Below are 21,869 nucleotides of genomic sequence, written 5' to 3'. Positions count from 1 at the left end.
TCTTCTTGCCAATCTATTCCTCACTCAGGACCAAGTATAAGTCTTCACTCTGCCCCCTGCTTTTTCTTTTCTGTCACTCCCAAGTCTCTCTCCATCTTTTCTGCAAGTCTGTTTTGATGCATCTCACTTTCAACCGTTCTTTCTACAGCTGTTTTCCTGTCAGAGCATCCTGCCTTATTCAGCAAAGACATCAAGCCTGTGGTTTCTTGAAACTTTCAGCACCGTTGACTGGCTGCCACAGGTGCTCCGAAATGCACTACACATGTAACTCCACCTTCCCCAGGCTTTACATGAGACTAGTACACTCATCGTCTTACACCGAGCACCGGGGCTTGTGAAACTTCTCCAACATGTGATCTGTGTAGTGCAGAGAGCTCTGCACTTGGTTGAAGGCTCTGTTCTCACTGTCTGGAAGTTCTGAATTTTTGAATAAAAATTTTTGCACTGGGCTTCAGGTCCTGCTCATAGTCATTTGTAAGAAGTGAGAAGTCGAAAAGGCACAAAGAAATCATGTGTGTAAATGAACATCCCTCCCACCCTTACTTCAGGCCAGTGCTGTGCAGACAAACCCTTCTGCTTGTGCCACTTGAAACCAAGGGCACAGCTGCCCTTCTGTCGCATTTGCTTACAGCCCATAGTTCTTTGAAAGGTCTGATCGTTGCCTTGACAGTACCATTAACATTTATTAATTTGAATCAATAGAGGTGATAAATTCAATTAGTCACTAATATAAATAATAGGTAATTTGACATTTGTAAAAACAGTTTTATTTTCAAGTAGAGTGCAAATGTTTACTCATAGTTGTTTTTCTTTTTAAGTAATTCCTAGAATTCTAAAGGCATTTGTATCCATAAATTGGTTCAATGGCCAGTAGTTGAATCCAAATCTCTGTGCCTTGAATTGAATGATAGGTATCTTAGACACAAACTGTTGGGGCTGGCAGAGGTCTGGAACATTGCATGGTCCATAGCCTCATAGCTGAGAAAACCAGAGCCTAAAGTCTCTCTAACTTCATTTCTGTTTCTGTGTCACACCCATATGCCACCCCAATTGCTTAAGAGTCTTCTTAAATTCACTTTGAACCAAACCTTGTTTTTAACTGCACCTTGATCTAAAGAATCCTGTTGTGGAATCATAAATTTCATGTGCCATATTCCCCCCAAGAAACTGAAAAAGTCTATATAACTGTATCACGAAACTTGTTCATGCATATACCTCTGAAAGCCATGCACTCAATCCACACTGACATGGCTGTGTTTCGCTGTATGGTTGAAGATGCAAATGCTCCCCAAATGGAGAAGCAGGACTGGAATTATTTTGGAAAGAAGTCGGGGAGCTCTGACCTCTGCCCTTATGGGAACAGAGGAAGGACTTCCAAATATTGTCTTTTTTATCATGATTTCTCTTCTTTATTCCCACTCTGTGATGATCTGTCTCTCTTTTCCTCATGCCCGGCTCCTGCTCATCCTGTTAGGCCCAGTATATTAAACCCATGTTGTCCTGTTGGTCTCTTCTCTCACCTGCTGTTGGACTTATCATCTCTGTATTTCCTCCTAACGCCTGTGATAGGCATTGTTTTGATGCTGTATCACATACTGCCTTTTTAAAGAGATGCTTGATGTGTGCACAGGCTCCTTAAGGATAAAGACTGTCTTGTCTGTTCTGACGCATTTAACGCAGCACCTCACTCAGTTAACACTTGTGAAGCATTGACAGAATTTTGAAACCAAATATTCCTGGATTGAACTAGAGCTGCAGCTTCTATTATTGGCCTCCAGTACTACTCTGTATACTGCTTGAAGTACTTTTGAGATGATATAATTACTTTCACAGCTCGATCAATACTTCTTTCTTCCATAAGATATGATTTCTGCAGTTTGGGATGACCAGCTGCTGAAATCACCCCGTCACCCACATCACATGCTGGGTAAATGCCCTTAGAGTACTGAGTGATCATTGATATCTAGAAGAGAAAAACCAATGAAAGGCTTTGTTGTGAGCTGGCGTGATAATTAAGATGTAGTAATAAAATTAGTGGGTAGCATAAAAAATTTCATTTTATAGACTCCCTGGATTTTCTTTCCTCAGGTCAAAATCCGGTTTCGATGGTGCCCCTTTAGCAAATGAGAAAAGCGACTGTAAAACTGAAAGCAAGAATGACTCTAAGATTGAAAGGAAAAAGTCCTCATCTTCAAGCCAGGTAATTTAGGAATGAGATGTGGATCATCTCAGAGGGTGAAAGGGGCATTGATTTGAAGCCAGCTGGAGGAAGGAACGCAAGGGCCAGGCCTAATGCAGGTACAGATTTAGAGAACATTGGATTTCGCAGCTGACCTTCCAGCATGTGCTGAATGGTAGTGAGTCCTGCACTGTGGCCCTGTACTCTGACAAGCGCCCAGAGAGCAGGGGCCAACCCAGATTCATGTGCCTGTCTAATAATTAGCCAAGTCCAGCAGAACTGTGACATCCTTACCCTGCAGTTATAGTCTGATAAGGCATCTGTGTGAATAGAAGTCCTCCCAAGTGCACACAGAGGAGGAAAATCTGGAACAAGGTTATGATTCTTCTCCAGAAGAATATACCCAGACAGATCTGTGTCACAGAGTATGACATACTGGGGTCAACAGTTTGGGGATTTTTGACACTTTACTCCTAAAATACTTGAATATGTGTCTCCTAACAACTAGAACAAGAAACTGTTGACTCACCTGAGAAATTTAACTAAATAGTAAATTTATGAAAATATTACTAATGTAAAATCCATTTTCAATTTCCACAGTTGTCCTAGCAATCAATGTCTTTCAGAGGTTTTTCCCCCGCTCTCTAGAATCCAGTTGAGCCATGCATTGCATTTGTTCTTCATGTCATGTTTAATTTAGATCAGTCCCTACCTTTTTAAAATTTGATTTTTATCCACATTTTTGAAGATTTCATGGCCCAGGAGGATATTTTTAAATCAAGCATGCAGCCAAGACTCACTATAGCCATTAACAAGAAAATCTCAGCAAAGTTCCGAGAGAACACCTAGCTGTTTAAATTTTTACTGGAGTATAGTTGATTTACAGTGTTGTGTTAGTTTCTGCTGAACAGCAATGTGAATCAGTTATACATATATCCACTTTGTTAGATGCTATTCCCAGATAGGCCATTACAGAGTATTGGCGTTTCCTATGCTATACTTATTGTTACCTGTTTCTTAATAATAGTATGTATATATCAATCCTAATCTCCCAATTTATGCCTCCCTCCCACCCCCACTTTCCCCACTGGTAACCGTAAGTTTTAGAACAACATCTAGCTTTAATCAGAGGGAACTTTCTGGATGCCAGACGTACTCCAAGAAGCAGCATGAGCTAACCTACTTTATGTGAAGTGTTCATCCATGAATTAGTTGTCTCGAGGGGACTGTCTGTCATATGAATCACCTTTATGGCAAGACTAGGACCATTTATGCCGTTGAGACCACTTCTAGTTTAGATAATAAATCATCAAGGGCCAATTTGTGGTATCTCTTTTCTGCTCATAAGATTCTGCCTGCTGGATGCTTTTGAAGAAGAGTGATCCTGTGGACAGAGGGCCCAGCTCTACCTCTTAGTAGATGCGTGGAGCCAGTTAAGTCCCCAGGTATCCCTGAGGCATAGGTCCCTGAACTGTGTAGTACGAACATCAGTTCCCAGGTTATTGTGGAGCTGGGAGTGGTGTTTTGTGAATGCCCTTTACAGGCTGTAAATTGTTGTTATCATAACTGGAAACAGGTTCCTTGAAGATGAAGTGATTTGTAGCATTTCAGACTCTTGGGCCTTCTACTGCCCTGGAGAGCTAAATCTTTCTTGTGAAATCCTATTTGTCATCTACCCCAACACTGGTTAAGGAAATACCTTCACCACAGTAATAGTGATAGGGACAAACCCAGTAGCAGGTCCTGGAGATACATCACCCCCATTTAAGCCCTAGGACATCCTTCTGACGCAGGTACAGAAAACTGAGGCCCAGAGAGGTTAAGTTACTAGGGCAGGATCACATACCTCAGAAGAGGTGCAGCCAAGACTTAAACTCAGGGTCATCTGATACAGAGCTTTTAACCACTACCCTCTTCTGAGAGTACTCACTGGGATCTTGAGCGCCCTGGGATTCACTGCCTGGTGAGATTTCTGTCCGTTCTACCTCATTTCTTACCACCCTCGTCCAGCCGCTTCTGCGGAAGGCTGCCCACCAGCTACTTAATCACTAATCTCATTGGAAAATGAAACCTTTGTGACCTCCACTGTTTTTCCCTGAAGGACTGTGTTGGAGACTATAAGATCAGGGAGAAGGAATTCCTAAAGATTCTTTATTTAAGAGTGGGGAGACTTGTTATATGATTTCAACTGAAGTTAAAATTTGCTTATGTTTGACAAGAACGCTGAAAGGGACTTTTGTCTGTGTTTTGTCTTCCTTGCAGGACAAAGCAAACATGCACTTCCACAAACTGTTTCTAGATGTCCCCACGGAGGAACCCCTGAGACAAAGTAAGTTCTGACCTGCTTTGAAAAGACGCTAATTGGTTTGGGGGGTGAAAGAGTCTGGGGACTGAATCACCAAGGGGCATAGGTTTCTGAAAGTCATGATGTGACCGTAATGCTGACCTCACTCAGCTCTCACCCAGCACCTTGAGAGATAAGAGAGTAGAATGGGCAACTGACTCCCTCCATATGATACAGAGTTATCCCAGAGGTTTCCAGAATGTCCTCGCCTTCCATATTCATGCTAACATGCATTGTGATTGGACTGTGCTGTTTTAGGCTAACAAGACCAAGCAAGACCAGACCGGAAGAAGGCAACACAGACCTAGGTCGACAGACATGTTGACCGCTGCATTGTTCAGGGCTCAGCGGTCATGCCTAAACACCCAACCCAGCATGCCATTCAGCACCTGCTTGGCTCCACCTGGGAGCAGAGGAACCCAGGGTTCCATTCCAGCCTCCCTCAGTACACAGATGCTAAGGCAACGTGCTGGGTTCCTGCCATTATCTCCACACAGGAAGGTGTGGGTCATGTGCTCTTCCCACAGTGAGACCATCTATTTCAAAAGAGTCATTATGACCATCCCAGGGAAGGAGGGGCAGGCAGCAGTGTCAACATTAGCACAAGGGTGACACGCCTTCCCAAACAGAGATTTTTGAAACATCATTCTGAACACTCATCTGCAATGACACACTTGCCTTTCTATTTTGATGTTTATACTGAAGTTTGTAAGACTTGGAATTAAAAAACAAACTCTCATCTCCATAGCTTTATTCCACTAAAGATAACTGAAAAACAGGGGAGAGATCTTTTGAGCATATGAGTGTGTTATCTCTGCCCATCCCTGAGTCAACAACAGATATACACCATTTTCATCTTAAATGGAAGTTGTAAATGATGTTATACCTGTGTATATCTTCCCAGGTTTTACGTGTGCTCTACAGAAAGAAATATTATACCAAGGGAAGCTCTTTGTATCGGAAAACTGGATTTGTTTTCATTCCAAGGTCTTTGGAAAAGACACTAAGGTTAGTATTTTTTTTTTAAAGAAAACTATCCCTGCATTTTCTTACATATTGTTAATATTAATTGTTAAATGTAACAATGTTTATAAATATTTGTGTCATTATGATACCTTTATACCAAGTTTCCTTTACTGTAGTCCCAAATACTGCAGGTTCTAAATGCCTCTGCATGAGTACTAAGTCTCTTCAGTCGTGTCTGACTCCTTGTGACCCCATGGACTGTAGCCTGCCAGGCTCTTCTGTCCATTGGATTCTCCAGGCAAGAATAATGGAATAGGTTGCCATGCCCTTCTCGAAGGGGTCTTCCCAACCCAGGGATAGAACCAGTGTCTCTTCTGTCTCCTGCACTGGCAGGCAGGTTCTTTACCACTAGCGCCACCTGGGAAGCCCCCTAAATGCCTCTAGATGACACAAACTTCTCTTTTTCCCTAACCTGCACTCTTTCCATTCTTTTCCTTACATACATATATCCCTCCTAAAATCCTGCCTTAAATCCTTTTTACCAAGATGTTACCAGCACACTCAAAGTTCTTCATATGGAGGGTATGCTGTAATTTGTTCCAAAGACATACATTAAACCCAAAACAGTTCTTTAAAAAAAAAATTTTACACCATATTCACACAGTTACCATGAGAAATCTAGGCAAACAGGCATATAAATAAGCTACTTATTAGAGCTCCATTTGTCACTAGTACAAAATGAGCAGGCTTTGGAGCATTTTGGTCCTGGTCTGGGAGTCACATACAATCTCCAATAGATGCGGACTGACATCTTTTCCTTCTCACTAAATACAGATTTGGGGGAGCAGAGTCCCATGATACCTGAGCCATTAAGGAGAAGAGCCTGAAGGCGTTGGTAGTTTTCCCAGGGTACCGCCTTTTAAACAAGGCCCTTGGGAGTTTGGTGTAAGCAAGGAAAAAGCTCATTCCTTCCCACTGACATTCTTTCCCTTTGAGCTATGACATAACATCACACAGTTCAGCCAGGCCACCAGAACAAGGAGGCAGAGAAACACCTGGGGTTTGCGTGACCTTGGTGAGTTTTTAATCATTCTGATTCATGATTATGAATAAGCAACTTTTATATTCATGAAGTAGCTGATTAAAAACTCCTTTTGTTTTGACTGGTAGATATGTTTTATTTAAATACTCTCCCTAAAGCTACTGGCAGTCTTATAAATAAAAGCCATTTAACAAATATGGTGGAAATTCTTTATGTTGGTGTTGAGTCAGCAGACTAGCATCAAACGTGTAATTTTTATTGTATAGAGTTGTGTTGAGATAAACATAGTTTAGATTCACAGTATTATTTGAATCAGTATAATGGAAAACAATATTGAGTAATATCACACCATGTTTCTCGATTTCTGCTCTTGTGCATAGAGTGGATAAGGGGACTGATTTCCGGTTCTGTGAGATAAAGATAATTCTCAGGAATAGCGAAAGCCAACACCTCTGACCAAAGCAGCAGGGCTTGAAAACTTTAGAGAACAGAGAATTAGCCTTTGTTAAGGGATGAGAAATTCACAAAGCCAGTAAGTGGTTTCAAGCTCATATTATTCTAGTAATGGTTTCAAAATCCCTCCTCTAGCTAAGAAAGTACTGACCAAAAAAAAAGGATTGACGTGGTTTTTTCAAGACAAGGACACATGGGATTGCATTTGCCTGTGCTGTATCTAATCTAAGAGGGGTGGGAAGATAAGAACCACAATCGTGACTTGCACATTCCTTCCCCACTGAGGATGGTATCATGGAAACCTGGGCTTCAGTCCTCTGGCAGAACTTGCTCCCTGCCAACAGACCTTGGCCCAATGCAATCTAGCATGAACTAGGAGTCAAACAGTCTGCACCAGGAAGGGGAATTTTCTAAGCGCCCTACCCTGGAGGAATGTAATAATAAAGTGTAACCTTAATTTAATCAAGACCTTTTCAGCCGGTGTGTATTTTCAGATGCTAGTAAAATTAAAGGCACGTATTGCATTCCATCTAAGCTCAAACAGAGAAATGATTCATGCTTTATTTCTCCAGTGTTATCTAGTTGTCATTTTATACTAATGAAGCAACTGATTGAAAACTCCATCTTAAGCGTGTTCCATGCCTCAGATTCTGCAAAAATCTAAATTTATAGCTCTTTTCACTGTGTATTTGTGTTGCTGCTGAGAATTGAAATTAGACTCATTGTTATATTATCATCTTTCTTGGAAGATACTAAGTTCTTTTTTCCAAAGTAATCCCAGTTTATCACTTCTGAATTATTTCCCCAACTTCAAAAGTTTTGTGGGTAGAGTTCTTTGATGAAATAGCTTTCTTTCCTCTAGTGTCTAATTTAGATCAGCCCCTCTTTCTTCATAATCTTCCCATCAGGGGCAGTAGAACAACTCCATCTTGTAAGCCTCAGTATGAACAGAAATATCCTAAATTTAAGCTTAAGGAAACTACAAGTTCAGTTTTGGTCATTCAAGCTGGAAGTACTAGCATAAGGCCCTCCTCCCCCATAACTGACCTTGTTGATTTCTTTCAGAATCTATAAAGCATTTTTACAAAATGTATGTTCACATAAGTGTGTGCACCCGTGGGCGAATTCAGGCCCTTGTGGGTGCCTCTGTTTTCGGGGATCAAAGTGATATGATCCATTTTCCTTTGAGATCAAACCTGGTTGATCTCATAAAAATCAACCAGGTTTGATTAAAATATGAGGAACATCTATTATTTGTGGTATTTGTGGCATTCTTGGAGTACATTGTATAAAAAAGAACCCCTATTTTGGATCAGATTGGTTCAGATTCTATCTTTGTAACTTATTTATGACCCTGAGAAAGTCATGTGTGTTAGTCATTCAGTCATGTCCTACTCTTTGAGACCGCATGGACTGTAGCCCACCAGACTCCTCTGCCCATGGAAATCTCCAGACAAGAATGCTAGAGTGGGTAGACATTCCCTTCTCCAGGAGATTCCTGACCCAGGGATTGAACCCAGGTCTCCTGCATTGCAGGCAGATTCTTTACCATCTGAGCCACCAGGAAAGCCCTGGTGAAAGTCACATACCTCTCTAAACAAACATCCTCATCTCTTAGAATATCTATATTATAGGAATGTCGTAATTAAATGAAACTGTCATCTAGTGAATAGGTATTGTAATGGTAGCTGCTGTAATTGTCGTTATTTCTTATTGTTTGAATCAGAAAAGAACTTAAGAGTTCTTTTATTTCACCCATCCTCTTTTTTAAGAGACAGATGAATGACATTTTTATTGAGTGCTAGGTATTTTCCGTCTATTATCTCATTTAATTCACAGAAAATCCTGGGAAGTAGGTAAGACTGTCTCTGTAAGTCAGGGAACTGAGGCCAAGAAAGGACAGCTTATGAGATTGGATAGGTCATGTAGATAGTAACAGAACTGAGAATTCAGGTCCCAGGATTCCTGTCCCCAAATGGGTCTGCTACACCAGTGCTTTCAGCCTTTTCCCCCAAGGACAGAGGAGAGCAGGGTGGTTGGAGATGAGCTCAGAGTGGGTAACCACAAGCACGTAACTTCTTTAGGGTCTTAGGATCACCTTTAAAATGACTGTACATTTTGCATTCTGTTCCCATGTCTAAAGATAAAGGTTTCCCACCAAACCCCTCAACAGACTCAATGATCCACACTTATCCTCCTGCTTTGCAAACACCAGGTTGAGACCTCGGTGACACACCCATGCCACTCTTTAAGATTCCCTTTTCTTCATGGAGACTGAAGAGCCGGCTGTTGGCTTTATCTTTTCTTTTTCCTTTAACGGGAAGATTTGCAATGCTGCTCTGTGAAGCCTGAACCCATGTTAACTCAGTGATTCTGTTTCAGATCTCGATTCCAGCTTTCTCAGTAACCTTGATAAAGAAAACCAAAACTGCCCTCCTGGTGCCAAACGCCCTGATTATAGCGACAGTCACAGACAGGGTGAGTACGCATGGGCACCCTGCTTTGTCCTGCTCTGGGTCTTATTGCCTTAGGGGCCTCTTGCCAAGTACCAAGACCCTGAACCATAAATACCGTGAATTGGGAGTTACTCTAGAAGACTAATTTTTAAAATCACAGCCTTCAGACATTTGTTTAGTGTGGTTTCCCCTGACAAGGTGATTTATTCTAATCATTGCCTATTTTGAATTTCCGGCTGACTTCATTATACTTACTTGACCAAGGTCCAAAAAATTAAAATTCTTTCCCAACTTCCCTTTGCCTAACATCTATCAGGTCAGGTCAGGCTAAAGGGATATATTTCATTTCTTTATTTTTATTTAAAACACTACCACTGCCTTGCTTACAGGGTGAGGCAGGGTGATAGGAGGAGTCCCTGAGGTGGGGGTGGCCAGTCTCCCTGTAACCTCCATTGGTGCCTCTCCAGAGCCAACATGAAAACATGAAAGTGGGGTCTGCTATTCAGGTGCAGCTTCAGGCCCAATCTAGGCCCTCTCTGCTTCCAGGTTGCCTTAACTACCCCTCTTGGATATAGAAGTTCTGGAGTTGTCATTGGCCTTGGGCTACCCCAGGCATGGACAACCTGAAATGTTTGCAGTGTTTCTTTCATCTTGGCAAGAGAGAGATAGTAGAATGGTTTGGTTACTCATTTTTCACTTGAAACTTTTTTTTTATCTTTTCCCTACTGTTTTTATGAAAGCATAAAAGCTAATTTCTAACCCGACTGAATAACTTAAAGAGGGAAGGAAAGAGAAGGGAAGAGTAAAAGAAGCTATTCAGATGAGCTAGGAAATATGCTGATACCTATTGTGAGTTTTTGGTTTGTTTTTAATACTAATGGCTAGCAAGCATCAGGTACTTCTTGCCAGATGTACACAAGATACTTTCCTTGTATGTACACATTTATTCCACACTGCCATACTATGAGGGGTAGGGACTGTTAAGAAAACAGAAACTAAGAGGCATTAAGTAATCAATTTGCTCAGTGTCACCCACTTGGTAAGTAAAGGAGCCAGAATTTGCAACTCGGTCCATCTGCTGCCAGAACCCATAATGTTAACTACTTTGGAATACAGTATTTGCTTGGAAAGTATATCAAGTTCTCTCATGGGTGAGCAAGAGAGGGTAGTCACAAACTTTGGAAAGTGAGTGTAAAAAGATTGTGTGATTCGAACAGATGGAAAAAGAGTGAGCCTTTTTATTGTGAACATATGGTTGATGGTAAAATCACTTTTCCTTATGTTATTTGTCTCTCAAATGACTTGCCTAGCTCTGACTTTACTTCTTTCTCATAACTTGCTTATAAGCGTCCACTAGGAGAAATCTCCGTATTTGTACAAGAAAGAATCTGGAAGTGGCTTGAAAAAAAATGAGCCTGTTAGAGCGGCTGGGAAATTTTCAATGGCAATCTAGGTCAGAGCAGAGACAGCAGACCCTTGGGAACGGTTAAATACCTTCTCAAAAGGAGGTGGGGAGGGGAGGGAGAGGGACTTAAAAGAGGACTTGGCAAAAACACCACGGGCCTTTCTGTGCTGTTCAGGCCTCTTTCTGACCAAGCTTGTCTGGGGCACCAAGGTTAGGGTATCAGAGCTTTCCTTTTGCTATACGTTTCTCTATTATTTAAGTTGGGTTTGAGAGTTTTGTTGCTATTGTGGGAGAACATACTCACTTTATTCTAGGAATGGAATAAAAACTCAATGTGTGGGTGAGCGGAATGAGAGTATAGACTCTGCATAGAATATAGGCTACATTGTTTGAAAAAATATAGATAGATAAAATTTTTAACTCTTACTCCTAGTCAAGCAGTATCTGTTAATAATTATGATTTTGTTTTTCAGTACATATTTGTCTCCTTACTCTCCAGAGATTCAACTTACAAACTACTGAAATCGGTGTGTGGACACTTAGAAGTGAGTATGACATCTCTGAGCCTCAATTGCTGTCTCTCTTCTGTATTTCTTAGTTTGGGAGTTGATCTGGTTTTTCCACTTTGTAAAAATAATTTTGTTTCAATAATTTCAGAATACAGGTATTGGCAATAGTCCCAGTCCATCTTCTCTTGAAAACAGTTTCCGGGCAGACCGTCCTTCATCTCTGCCTCTGGTGAGTTGCCTACAAAATGATCAAAATGCAGAAGAAAGTGAGACTGTCCCACAATGGCACTTCTCCTTACACCATGACCAGGGTGTGGGAGGAACTTAGGACCATGGCGTCTGAGGCAGAGTTGAGGAGGGCATTTATGTCCTGAAGGAGAGAGGACCATAGGAGGTCATAAACTTATTCAGGTAATTGAAGAGCCATCCTGCAAAAGAAAAGAAACATGTTAGTTGGCTGACTTGGCCAGTCACAGGTCCACAAAGGTATTCCTCAAATCTGGATGGATTTATCAGTGTTGTTTAGAGGGATTCACCAATTTATTTGGGGAGGGCATGATTCAGTCCCACAAGTCACTGAACGTTTTCTGCGTTGAAGGCACCATGTTAGCATAGTATACCCATAAAGACACCAGGAAAAATCAAAACTAGTTCTTACCTTCAAAGATTTTACAGCTTAGTAGATGTTGAGGGATACCCAGAAATAACTGTGGAAGAGGAATAACTAGAAATAATTGCGGAAGAAGAAAGCTGTAATGCCCAGGTGAAAGGCAGAGAGATTCTTGGATTCCCTTAGACTTTTTTAATATAGAGTAAATCTCTAATGGGAAATAGCTCCCCCCATTTGTATAAGATTTATACCTGAGATGGTATAATATAAGCCCAAGAAGTCCCAGCCATATTGTTCAAATGGTTATTCCCAAATTGATGATTGTTAAATGTTTTAATACATTTGGTGAAGTGGGATGAGCCCAGAGTTTCAACATCTACACATCTTTATCTTTTTTTCAGAGCTGTTAAAAAGTACTGGGATTGAAAACATGTTCACACAAAAACCAGAATGTTCATAGCTGCATTATACATCACAGCCCAAAAGTAGAAGCAACCCCAATACCCATCAGCTGATAAATGGATAAATAAAATGTAATATATCTATATAGTGAAATATCATTTGACCATAAAAGGAAGAACTATCAATACATAATTCAACATGGATAAATCTTGAACACATTTTGCTAAGGGGAAGAAGGCAGACACAAAAGGCCACATATTGTATGATTCATCTATATGAAATGTTCAGAATAGACGAATTCATGGGGACAGAAAATGCACTAGTGGTCACCAGAGGATGAAAGGAGGGAGAAATTGGAATGACTGATAATGGATAAAGAGTTTCTTTTGGTTGGGAGATGGGCATATCATGAAATAAGGCAGGGGTGATGGTTGTACAATAATGTAATTATTCTGAAAACCACTACATTGTATACTTAAACCAGTGAATTTTATCTCAATTAAAAAAAAAAATCTACCTTAAAAAAACAGTGAGAAATAGGATAACACACTTACGATTTGGAATCCATCAAACCTGGTTTCAGATCTCGGTTCCAGCCAGCTGAGCTATGCCATCAGGCAAGCTCTTTTAATTACTCTGACTCAGCTTCTTCATCTGGTAAAATGCCAAGCTCCTTACATGGCTGTGAAGATTAAATGCAGTCATGAAATCATATGTATGGGAGCTTTGCATACTGCCTAATCTATGGTAGGCATTCCATTAATACTTATTAAATTGAGAAGATTTGAATTGTTTAATTTTCTTTCCCCTATAAATTCTTGCATGAAGTTCCAATGGCTATTGAAATGATCAAGAGACAGCTAATTGAAGGTGAAATGTTGGTAATATGCTTGCAGGCCATGTTTCCTTTTCTTCACTTGGTCACTAAATAAATTGTGAAAAGCTCACCTAACTGTACCTTTGCCTAATCGCTTAATTGTACTTTCACTGGCACATTTTAGTGATGCCTCTTATCTCTTCATTTCTTAAGCACTTTGGGGAACAAGTAGGGTACACAGCAAAAACATCCCACTGTTTCCCAACTCCACACTTCTGTATAACCCTTCTGTCATTTAGAAGTATGTTACTGACCCTGTTTTGATTTGTTTGAGGGAAGAAAAAAGCTAAAACTTTCCCTCAGTGTCCAGTTTGCTTAAGCCATTTTCCCTTTTCTGTTTCCAATACCTCTGTTAAAACTGTAATTTGAAAAAACCTTTCTCTGCATTTGCTGTTGTTCAGTAAGTCACATTTGACTCTTTTGTGACCCCACGGACTGCAGCACACCAGGCTTCCCTGTCCTTCACCATCTCCAGGAATTTGCTCAAACTCATGTCCATTGTGTTGATGATGGCATCCAACCATCTCATCCTCTGTCATCTCCTTCTCCTCCTGCCCTCAATCTTTCCCAGCATCAGGGTCTTTCCTGTTGAGTCAGCACTTCATATCAGGTGACCAGAATATTGAAGCATCAGCATCAGTCCTTCCAGTCAGTATTCAGGGTTGATTTCCTTAAGGGATTGACTGGTTTGATCTCCTTGCCTTCCAAAGGACTCTGCATTTAGAACATACATTTAGAACCTTCTAGCTACTTTTTTGCTATATATATGTATTTCAGTCACTTTTTCTCATTACAAAATGCAAATGAGACTTCTCCAGCTTTACCTGGAAGCTATTCTGTCATCAGCATTCCAGTTTTTTCCCTAGACATTTGTTGTTTCAAACAAGTTGTCCACTGTGTGTTAACAGAATTCTGACTGCCCAGAAAATCAGTAACCAGATACTCTGATCTGTTATGGGGTAATCCTTCCTTATTTGTATTTTATAGGTCAGGTCTAAGTGAAAGGCCTACATGTTGAGTAAAGGATAATGGGCCTCTTTGCATTTCATTATCTCCCTTCAGGATTTCAATGATGAATTCTCAGATCTGGATGGAGTGGTGCGGGAAAGAAGGCAAGACATGGAAGGATACAGCAGTTCTGGCTCTCAGACCCCTGAATCTGAGAACTCTCGAGGTCTGGGAGATTTTTGTATCTTTATTGAAACTTAATTCTCCACAGAACATCCTTACCTCAACCAAAAACAAAAAAACAAAACCAACCAATAAACAACACATCTTCTGCGCTTACAGTTAAAACAGGACTCTAAACAAAGGGTAGTTTGAAAGTTCAAGGGAAAGGAATTGCCTATGTGGTAAAAACCCATTTCCCTTTATATGCATGTAACAAATGTCTCTGAGAATGCCCTGAGGGTCCAGTGGTTAAGGCTTCACAGTTTCACTGCAGAGGGCCCAGGTTCAATCCCTGGTTGGGGAACCAAAATCCTACAAGCTGTGTGGTGTGGGGCGGGGGGGAAAATCATCTCTTAAGTAGACATAATATTGGAGTGGTCGAAAGACAGAAAAATGCAATACTTTCTTACCTCTTCTTTATAATATTGTTAATTATTATGGCCGAATGATCCCCATGAGTCAGTGGGATAAGGACAAACAGCCTTTGTATCGTTTTATTTCTTATTTGCTTAAACATTGGATTTCATCCCCAAACCACTCAACCAGCTTGTGAGAAGATCCATTTATATTCCCGACCATTATGTATGTATTCAGGGATTGATTTGCTTTGTGGTTGATCCTATGTGTGTAAATGTACTGGAGGGAAAACTTACCCAGCCCTGTTTCATCTTGGTAGATTTCCATGTGACAGAATCCCAGACAGTTCTGAATGTCTCCAAGGGAGAAGCAAAACCAACTCGGGCAGATCCCCTTGTGAACAGGGTACCTGAGGGAAAAGCCAAGAGTCTCCCTGGGCATGGTAAGGAGTGGATTATGATGGCAGGCGGGTAGTAGGGGCATCTGCTTGTAACTTTAAAAGTCCTCATGTTTCACTTTATGACTGCCTTTCCTGTTGCCTCTCCTCCCTTCCTGCTGTGGGTCTTTGCATATTAGTTCATGTATTCACTCAACAGACAGTACCCAGTTCTGTGCTGTACTGTAAGGGATGCAAAGATGAATAGCTTCTTTCTGAATACATTGAGACTGTGATTCAAAAATTACCCATAAAACTAAATTATTTAATTATTATTTACTGATTCTTATCATAACTGGTCACCGGTTGTCCCGGTAGGAGATCAGGGCTGGGGTCTGTATTGTTCACCAGTCACTCACTGTATCCCAAGCCTTGGCACAGAGAAGGCTCTCAACAAATATGTATTGAATGAAACATGTGGGAAGGAATTGTAACCACTGATTGAAATGAAAACTGGAAGGCTTCAGATAGTATTTTGTCTGATTCCTACTGCCTGGAAATAATTCTGTCTCTCAAGTACTTGTTCCCTATAGGGATATTGCTGCATGAAGGAGATATGTTATCACTTTAAAACATATATTTTGTTTTCCATTCAGCAGGTCAGTCAGAAACCACTGGACTCATACCCAGAGTAAAGTCTGAGAAATGTCCAACTCTCCACCATATTCTTATATTCTATGCAGTTGTGTAAGTAAATGTATTTACTGTGAATGACTTAAGACTTATATTTTACTGTTAATGAATGACTTAAGAAAATGATTCATTTCACTAAAGGAAAAATCTCTTCACGTTGTCAAGAGCCATGAATCTCTAATGCCTCTAATGTGACCCAGATCTTTCCAGGGGCAATTTTCATCTCCTACTTCAACATTTTTTCCTTAAACTTAGGTCACATTTTCATATTCACCCTTTTTTATTTAAATAAATAGTGGAGAAGGGAAGAAAGAAGAGCAAAATATGCCAGATCCAACAGGACTAAGTTCTGAGTAGATACTCTTAGTAGAGAAATTGTTGCCTGAAATATGACGCATCTTTGTTCTTGTTTATTTTCTTGTCTATCTAATGTCCTCTGGTTAGAAATGAAAACAACTTTAAAATGTCATCCCCTTAAAATTGGACAGCTACAAGTAAATCAATGAAGTTAGAACACACCATCTCACCATACACAAAACAAAACTCAAAATAGCTTAAAGACTTAAACATAAAACATGACACCATAAAACTCCTAGAATAAAACATGGGCAAAACATCCTTAGCAATGTTTACTTAGGTCAGTCTCCCAAGGCAATAGAAATAATAACAAAAATAAACAAATAGGACCTAGTCAAAAGTTTTACAAGCTTTTGCACAGCAAAGGAAACTGTAAACAAAATTAAAACCCACAGATTGGGCAAAAGTATTTACAAATGATGTGACCAACAAGGGCTTAATTTCCAAAATATGCAAACAGTTCATCCAACCCAACAACAACAAAAACACAACCAGTTGGTAAAGAGGCAGAAGACCTAAATAGATAGTTCTCGAAAGAACAGCTACATATGGCCAAGAGGCACATGAAAAGGTGTTCAGCACTGCTAATTATTAGAAAATTGCAATGCAAAACTACAGTGAGGTGCCACCTCACAGCAGTCAGGATGGCCATTGTTAAAAAGCCCAGAAATGCTGGAGAGTGTGAAGAAAGGGAGCCCTGCTACACTGTTGGTGGGAATGTAAACTGGTGTAACCACTGTGGAAAACAGTATGGAGTTTCCTCAGAAAACTAAAAAGAGAACTACCATGTGATCCAGCAGTCCCATTCGTGGGCATATCTCCAGACGAAACTATAATTCAAAAAGACACATGCACTCCCATGTTCATAGTAGCACTATTCACATAGCCAGGACATGGAAGCAACCTAAATGTCCATCAACAGGTGAATGTATAAAGATATGGTGTGGGTATATATATATATATATATGCAATGGAATGATTCTCAGCCATAAAAAAGAATGAAATAATGCCATTTGCAGCAACATGGATGGAACTAGAGATGATCATACTAAGTAAGCCAGAAAGACAAATATCATTCTGCTATCATTTAAATGCAGAATCTAAAATACGACACGAACGAACCTATCTGTGAAATAGAAACAGACTCATGGACACAGGGAGAAGGCAATGGCACCCCACTCCAGTACTCTTGCCTGGAAAACCCCATGGATGGAGGAGCCTGGTGGGTTGCAGTCTATGGGGTCGCACAGAGCCAGACACGACTGAGCAACTTCACTTTCACTTTTCACTTTCCTGCATTGGAGAAAGAAATGGCAACCCACTCCAGTCTTCTTGCCTGGGGAATCCCAGGGACGGGAGAGCCTGGTGGGCTGCCATCTATGGGGTCGCACAGAGTCGGACACGACCGAGGCGACTTAGCAGCAGCAGCAGCACCATGGACACAGAGAACAGACTGGTAGCTTCCAAGAGAGAGAGGGTGGGGGGATGAAGTGGGAGGTTGGGGTTAGCAGATGCAAATTATATACAGTTATAAAATATAATTGTATAGGAGAAACAACAAAGTCCTACTGTATGGGACAGAACTATATTCAATATCCTATGATAAACCACAGGATAATAGAAAAGAGTGTTTAAAAAATCAAAAATATTTTTAAAGAATATTAAAAAATAGTATTAAAGGCTGTTTCTAAAAATATAAATATATGTATAACAATCAGCTTGCTGTACAGCAGTAATTAACAACACTGTAAATCAACTGTACTTCAATTTTTAGAAAAGTAATCCCCTTCAATAAAACTTAGGCATTGACTTGTTTTAACTGCCCCCTCAGCTTCCACTCTGTGTAACCAGTTCTTCTGAAAATAGCCTGACCCAGTTCTAGGCTGTTCCTCACAACCGAGGAGGATGTGCTCGGTTTGGTTTTCAGATAAAGCAGGGAATTTGTGAGTCACAAAACCAGATACTCACTGGCCAGGACTTCCGACAGTATCTGGTGAGAGGAGGAGCCCCAGCTTGACAATCTACATTGGCTGGCTTTGAGTAAGACTCCTAAATGGCCATTATTTGTAAATTGAGGGTCTAGAGAATTTAATCAGAGAAGGCAATGGCACCCCACTCCAGTACTCTTGCCTGGAAAATCCCATGGACAGAGGAGCCTGGAAGGCTACAGTCCATGGGGTCACTGAAGGTCGGACATGACTGAGTGACTTCACTTTCACTTTTCACTTTCATACATTGGAGAAGGAAATGGCAACCCACTCCAGTGTTCTTGCCTGGAGAATCCCAGGGACAGGGGAGCCTGGTGGGCTGCTGTCTATGGGGTCACACAGATTGGACATGACTGAAGTGACTTAGCAGCAGCAGCAGAGAATTTAATATCTTAGTTATAAAGTTTGGTGCAAGCATCAGTCTGTTAAAAAAAAAAAGACCTTTTTAAAGTCTCTGTAGCCAAGTTATTTTGGTAAATACCTTGCCTCAAAGGTACAGAGTTCATATTTATTGCTTTAGGAACATCAATCAGGCCCTGGTCATTAACCTATTGATGATTTCTCTTTTATCCCTTTCCAGTGTCTGTGCACTGATCATCTCGACCTTCTACATGAGATACAGAATTAATACTCTGGAGGAGCAGCTGGGGTCACTAACCTCCATTGTGGACACCCATCAGACTGAGTAAGTCAGTTCCCTCCAGTGCTGTCTTCTGCTTGCCTTTCACATTGGTATAATGTTTGACCTGAGCATGGCATCCTTCTGGCAAGCATTAATTGAGGGTACATTATGTATGAGACGTTTTGCTAAGTGTACATGTAGAAAATAAAGAGGTAGGTGGGCCCTGGAGAAAAAAATGAATGACCTGACTCTGCATGTTTTTGAGTTGCTATAGTGTTGCCAGCAAGAAGGCAAGAAACAAGCCTAATTTTACATTATCTTGTTCTCTTCTCCTAAGCTCCATTGTGACCTTGGCCCATTTATTAAAATATTCAAGTTTATCTTTGTAAAATGGCAGTGAGTCAAGTCATTCATAAAAAAGAAACAATTCAAGTAACTTAGCACATTTCATCATTTATAGCTCTTTATAGGAACTCACTTATTTATAAAGCTCTTGACCACCATGAAGATCCATGTGACCAGTAATTAGCTGAATGTGTCTGTAAAGATTTTCTACCACAGTATTTTTAATAGGCCCCAACTAATTAAATCTATTGACATAGCGGTCTTTCCTATAAACCCATTTACAGGAGGATTTTGACACATTCCCTAAAAACCAAAATAAAAGCATACTGCTAGCTGAAGTTTTAAAAGTAGAGATATTTCTTTGTAGAGTATGTACCATGTGCTAGAGACACTGTTGCAATAGACACTTTCACACACCAACAACGTTCTCTCATTATATCTTCACCATAACCCTAAAAGATAGATGTTATTCCCTCCTTTACAGATGAGAAAATTGAGACTCAGAGAAATAGTTTGTAAAAAAAGAAAAAAAAACAACAGAATCAGGATTCAGGTCTATATGACCATAGAAACTTAGTCTACCAGTGGTTCCTTGCATGTAAGGAATAGCTGAGTCAGTATATTTTCATTGTGTATCAGAATCATCTGGACAGCTTATTAAAATAGACTGTAAGGCCCATTCTCCAAGCTTCTGCTGCTGGTCTGGGGTCTACACTTCAAGAACTATTATGCTATACCATTCTGGGGCCTTTCTTGACACTCTTAACAGTGACCTAAAAGTTTTGTTCTATGGCTTATGTGTATGCTGTTACACAGATTATTTTTGTATCATAAACATACATTTGAACCAATAATAAGAAGTCTAATGAATGGTTTGGGATAGATTTATACCCTGCCCTTACTCTCTCCCATGTTGTTCAGAATGTTAATAATACACCTAGAGCTAGGAGGTGACTCTACATTACTGTAAACTATTAGTATTAGTTCACTGTCATATAAGTGATATAAGTGATTTTATTAGGGAAATGTACCTCCTGTCCTGTTATCATTTAATTAACTTGGTGACAATGAGGGGGAAATTCTATTAATGAACGTCAAATGGAATATTTATTCTACTATTTAGTCAACCCAAGAGGAGGTAACAATCTGAAAAACAATCATTTAAAAGGAAAATCACAGAGGTCACATATGACATAAGGTCAGGGAACATCTATAATGGGAAAGTCTGTTAATAGAGTAATTGAACAGAACCTGAATTTCCTCTGTATCTTTCTTCATCCAAGGTCATCCATCCATGCTGCCCAGGTAGCTAAATCCACACTTGTAATCTGCTTTCATTGGTAGAGAACCATTTTTTTTAATATATACATTGTACTAGCTTTGTTAGTGGGTTCACAGCCTGTGGACTGTCAGAATTTCATGTGGATAAGTCAGTACCTTGAGTCTCAGATCCCTCGTTTAGAGACCAAAAGATTTCGCCAGGTACTTCCCTGCTGGTCCAGTGGCTAACACTCCACACTCCCAATGCAGGGGACCAGATTCAGTCCCTAGTCAAGAAACTAGATCCCACATGCTGCAACTAAGACCCAGTGCAGCCAAATAAATTTTTTTTAAAGATTTAAACTCAGTTTCCTTCCTGGGATATAAGACTTTGACACTATGGATCAAGGTTAAAGAAAAAACTATTTCACCTCTGCTCAATGAAAAACATGTTTGCTTTCTTAACATTTAGATAATCATCAATAAGTTACCAAGTATCTATGGCTCAAAAATGGATCCTGTGTAAAATAAACTAGACCAGTTAATGCCATCTAAAAACTTCACAGCTTATAACAAGCATATGAAAAGATCCTCAACATCACACATTATTAGAGAAATGTAAATCAAAACTACAATGAGCTATCACTTCACACCAGTCAGAATGGCCATCATCAAAAAGTCTACAAATAATAAATGGTGGTGAGGGTGTGGAGAAGAGGGAACATTCTTTCATTGTTGGTGGGAATGTAAGTTGATACAGCCATTATGGAAGACGGTATGGCGATTCCTTAAAACACTAGGAATAAAACCACTATGTGACCCAGCATCCCCACTCCTAGGCATATACCCTGAGCAAACCAAAATTGAAAAAGACACATGTATCCCATTGTTCATTGCAGCACTATTTACAATAGCTAGAACATGAAAGCAACATAGATGTCCATCAACAGATGAATAGGTAAAGAATTGTGGTACACATACACAATGGAATATTACTCAGCCATAAAAAGGAATGCATTTGAGTCAGTTCTAATGAGGTGGATGAACCTAGAGCCCATTATACAGAGAAGTCAGAAAGATAAAGATAAATATCATATTCTATACATATATACAGAATCTAGAAAAATGGTACTGAAAAATTTATTTACAGGGCAGCAATAGAGAAACAGACACAGAGGATAGACTGATGGACATGGGGAGAGGGGAGGAGAGGGTGAGATGTATGGAAAGAGTCACATGGAAACATATTACCATATGTAAATAGGTAGCCAACGGGAATTTGCTTTATGGCTCAGGAAACTCAAACAGGGGCTCTGTATCAGCCTAGAGGGGTGGGGTGGGGAGGGAGATGGGAGGGAGGGGGATATATGTATGCCTATGGCTGATTCATGTTGAGGTTTGAACTATACTTAAAAAAAAAAAAAAAAACTTCACAGCTTAAATTAAATTACAACCAAG

General features: G+C 40.2%; 1 protein-coding gene across 4 annotated transcripts in view; it reads left to right on the top strand.

Annotated features, from left to right (window-relative positions):
* Positions 1-21,869, top strand: part of GRAMD2B (GRAM domain containing 2B) — an 84,342-nt gene that overhangs the window by 47,130 nt on the left and 15,343 nt on the right. For 2 of the 4 annotated variants that reach the window (XM_052642760.1, XM_052642759.1), the window contains exons 3-13: positions 149-241; positions 2,089-2,200; positions 4,442-4,508; positions 5,428-5,531; positions 9,367-9,462; positions 11,319-11,390; positions 11,503-11,583; positions 14,306-14,417; positions 15,090-15,212; positions 15,803-15,893; positions 18,765-18,869. In XM_052642760.1, the coding sequence (XP_052498720.1) occupies positions 149-241; positions 2,089-2,200; positions 4,442-4,508; positions 5,428-5,531; positions 9,367-9,462; positions 11,319-11,390; positions 11,503-11,583; positions 14,306-14,417; positions 15,090-15,212; positions 15,803-15,893; positions 18,765-18,869 (1,056 nt within the window). The remainder of the gene's footprint in view (positions 1-148; positions 242-2,088; positions 2,201-4,441; positions 4,509-5,427; positions 5,532-9,366; positions 9,463-11,318; positions 11,391-11,502; positions 11,584-14,305; positions 14,418-15,089; positions 15,213-15,802; positions 15,894-18,764; positions 18,870-21,869) is intronic. The other 2 variants (XM_052642761.1, XM_052642762.1) reach the window with 2 other exon arrangements.

This window comes from Budorcas taxicolor, chromosome 7 (genome assembly GCF_023091745.1).
Source record: "Budorcas taxicolor isolate Tak-1 chromosome 7, Takin1.1, whole genome shotgun sequence".
NCBI lineage: Eukaryota > Metazoa > Chordata > Mammalia > Artiodactyla > Bovidae > Budorcas > Budorcas taxicolor.
This window is presented reverse-complemented; position numbering and strand designations above follow the sequence as displayed.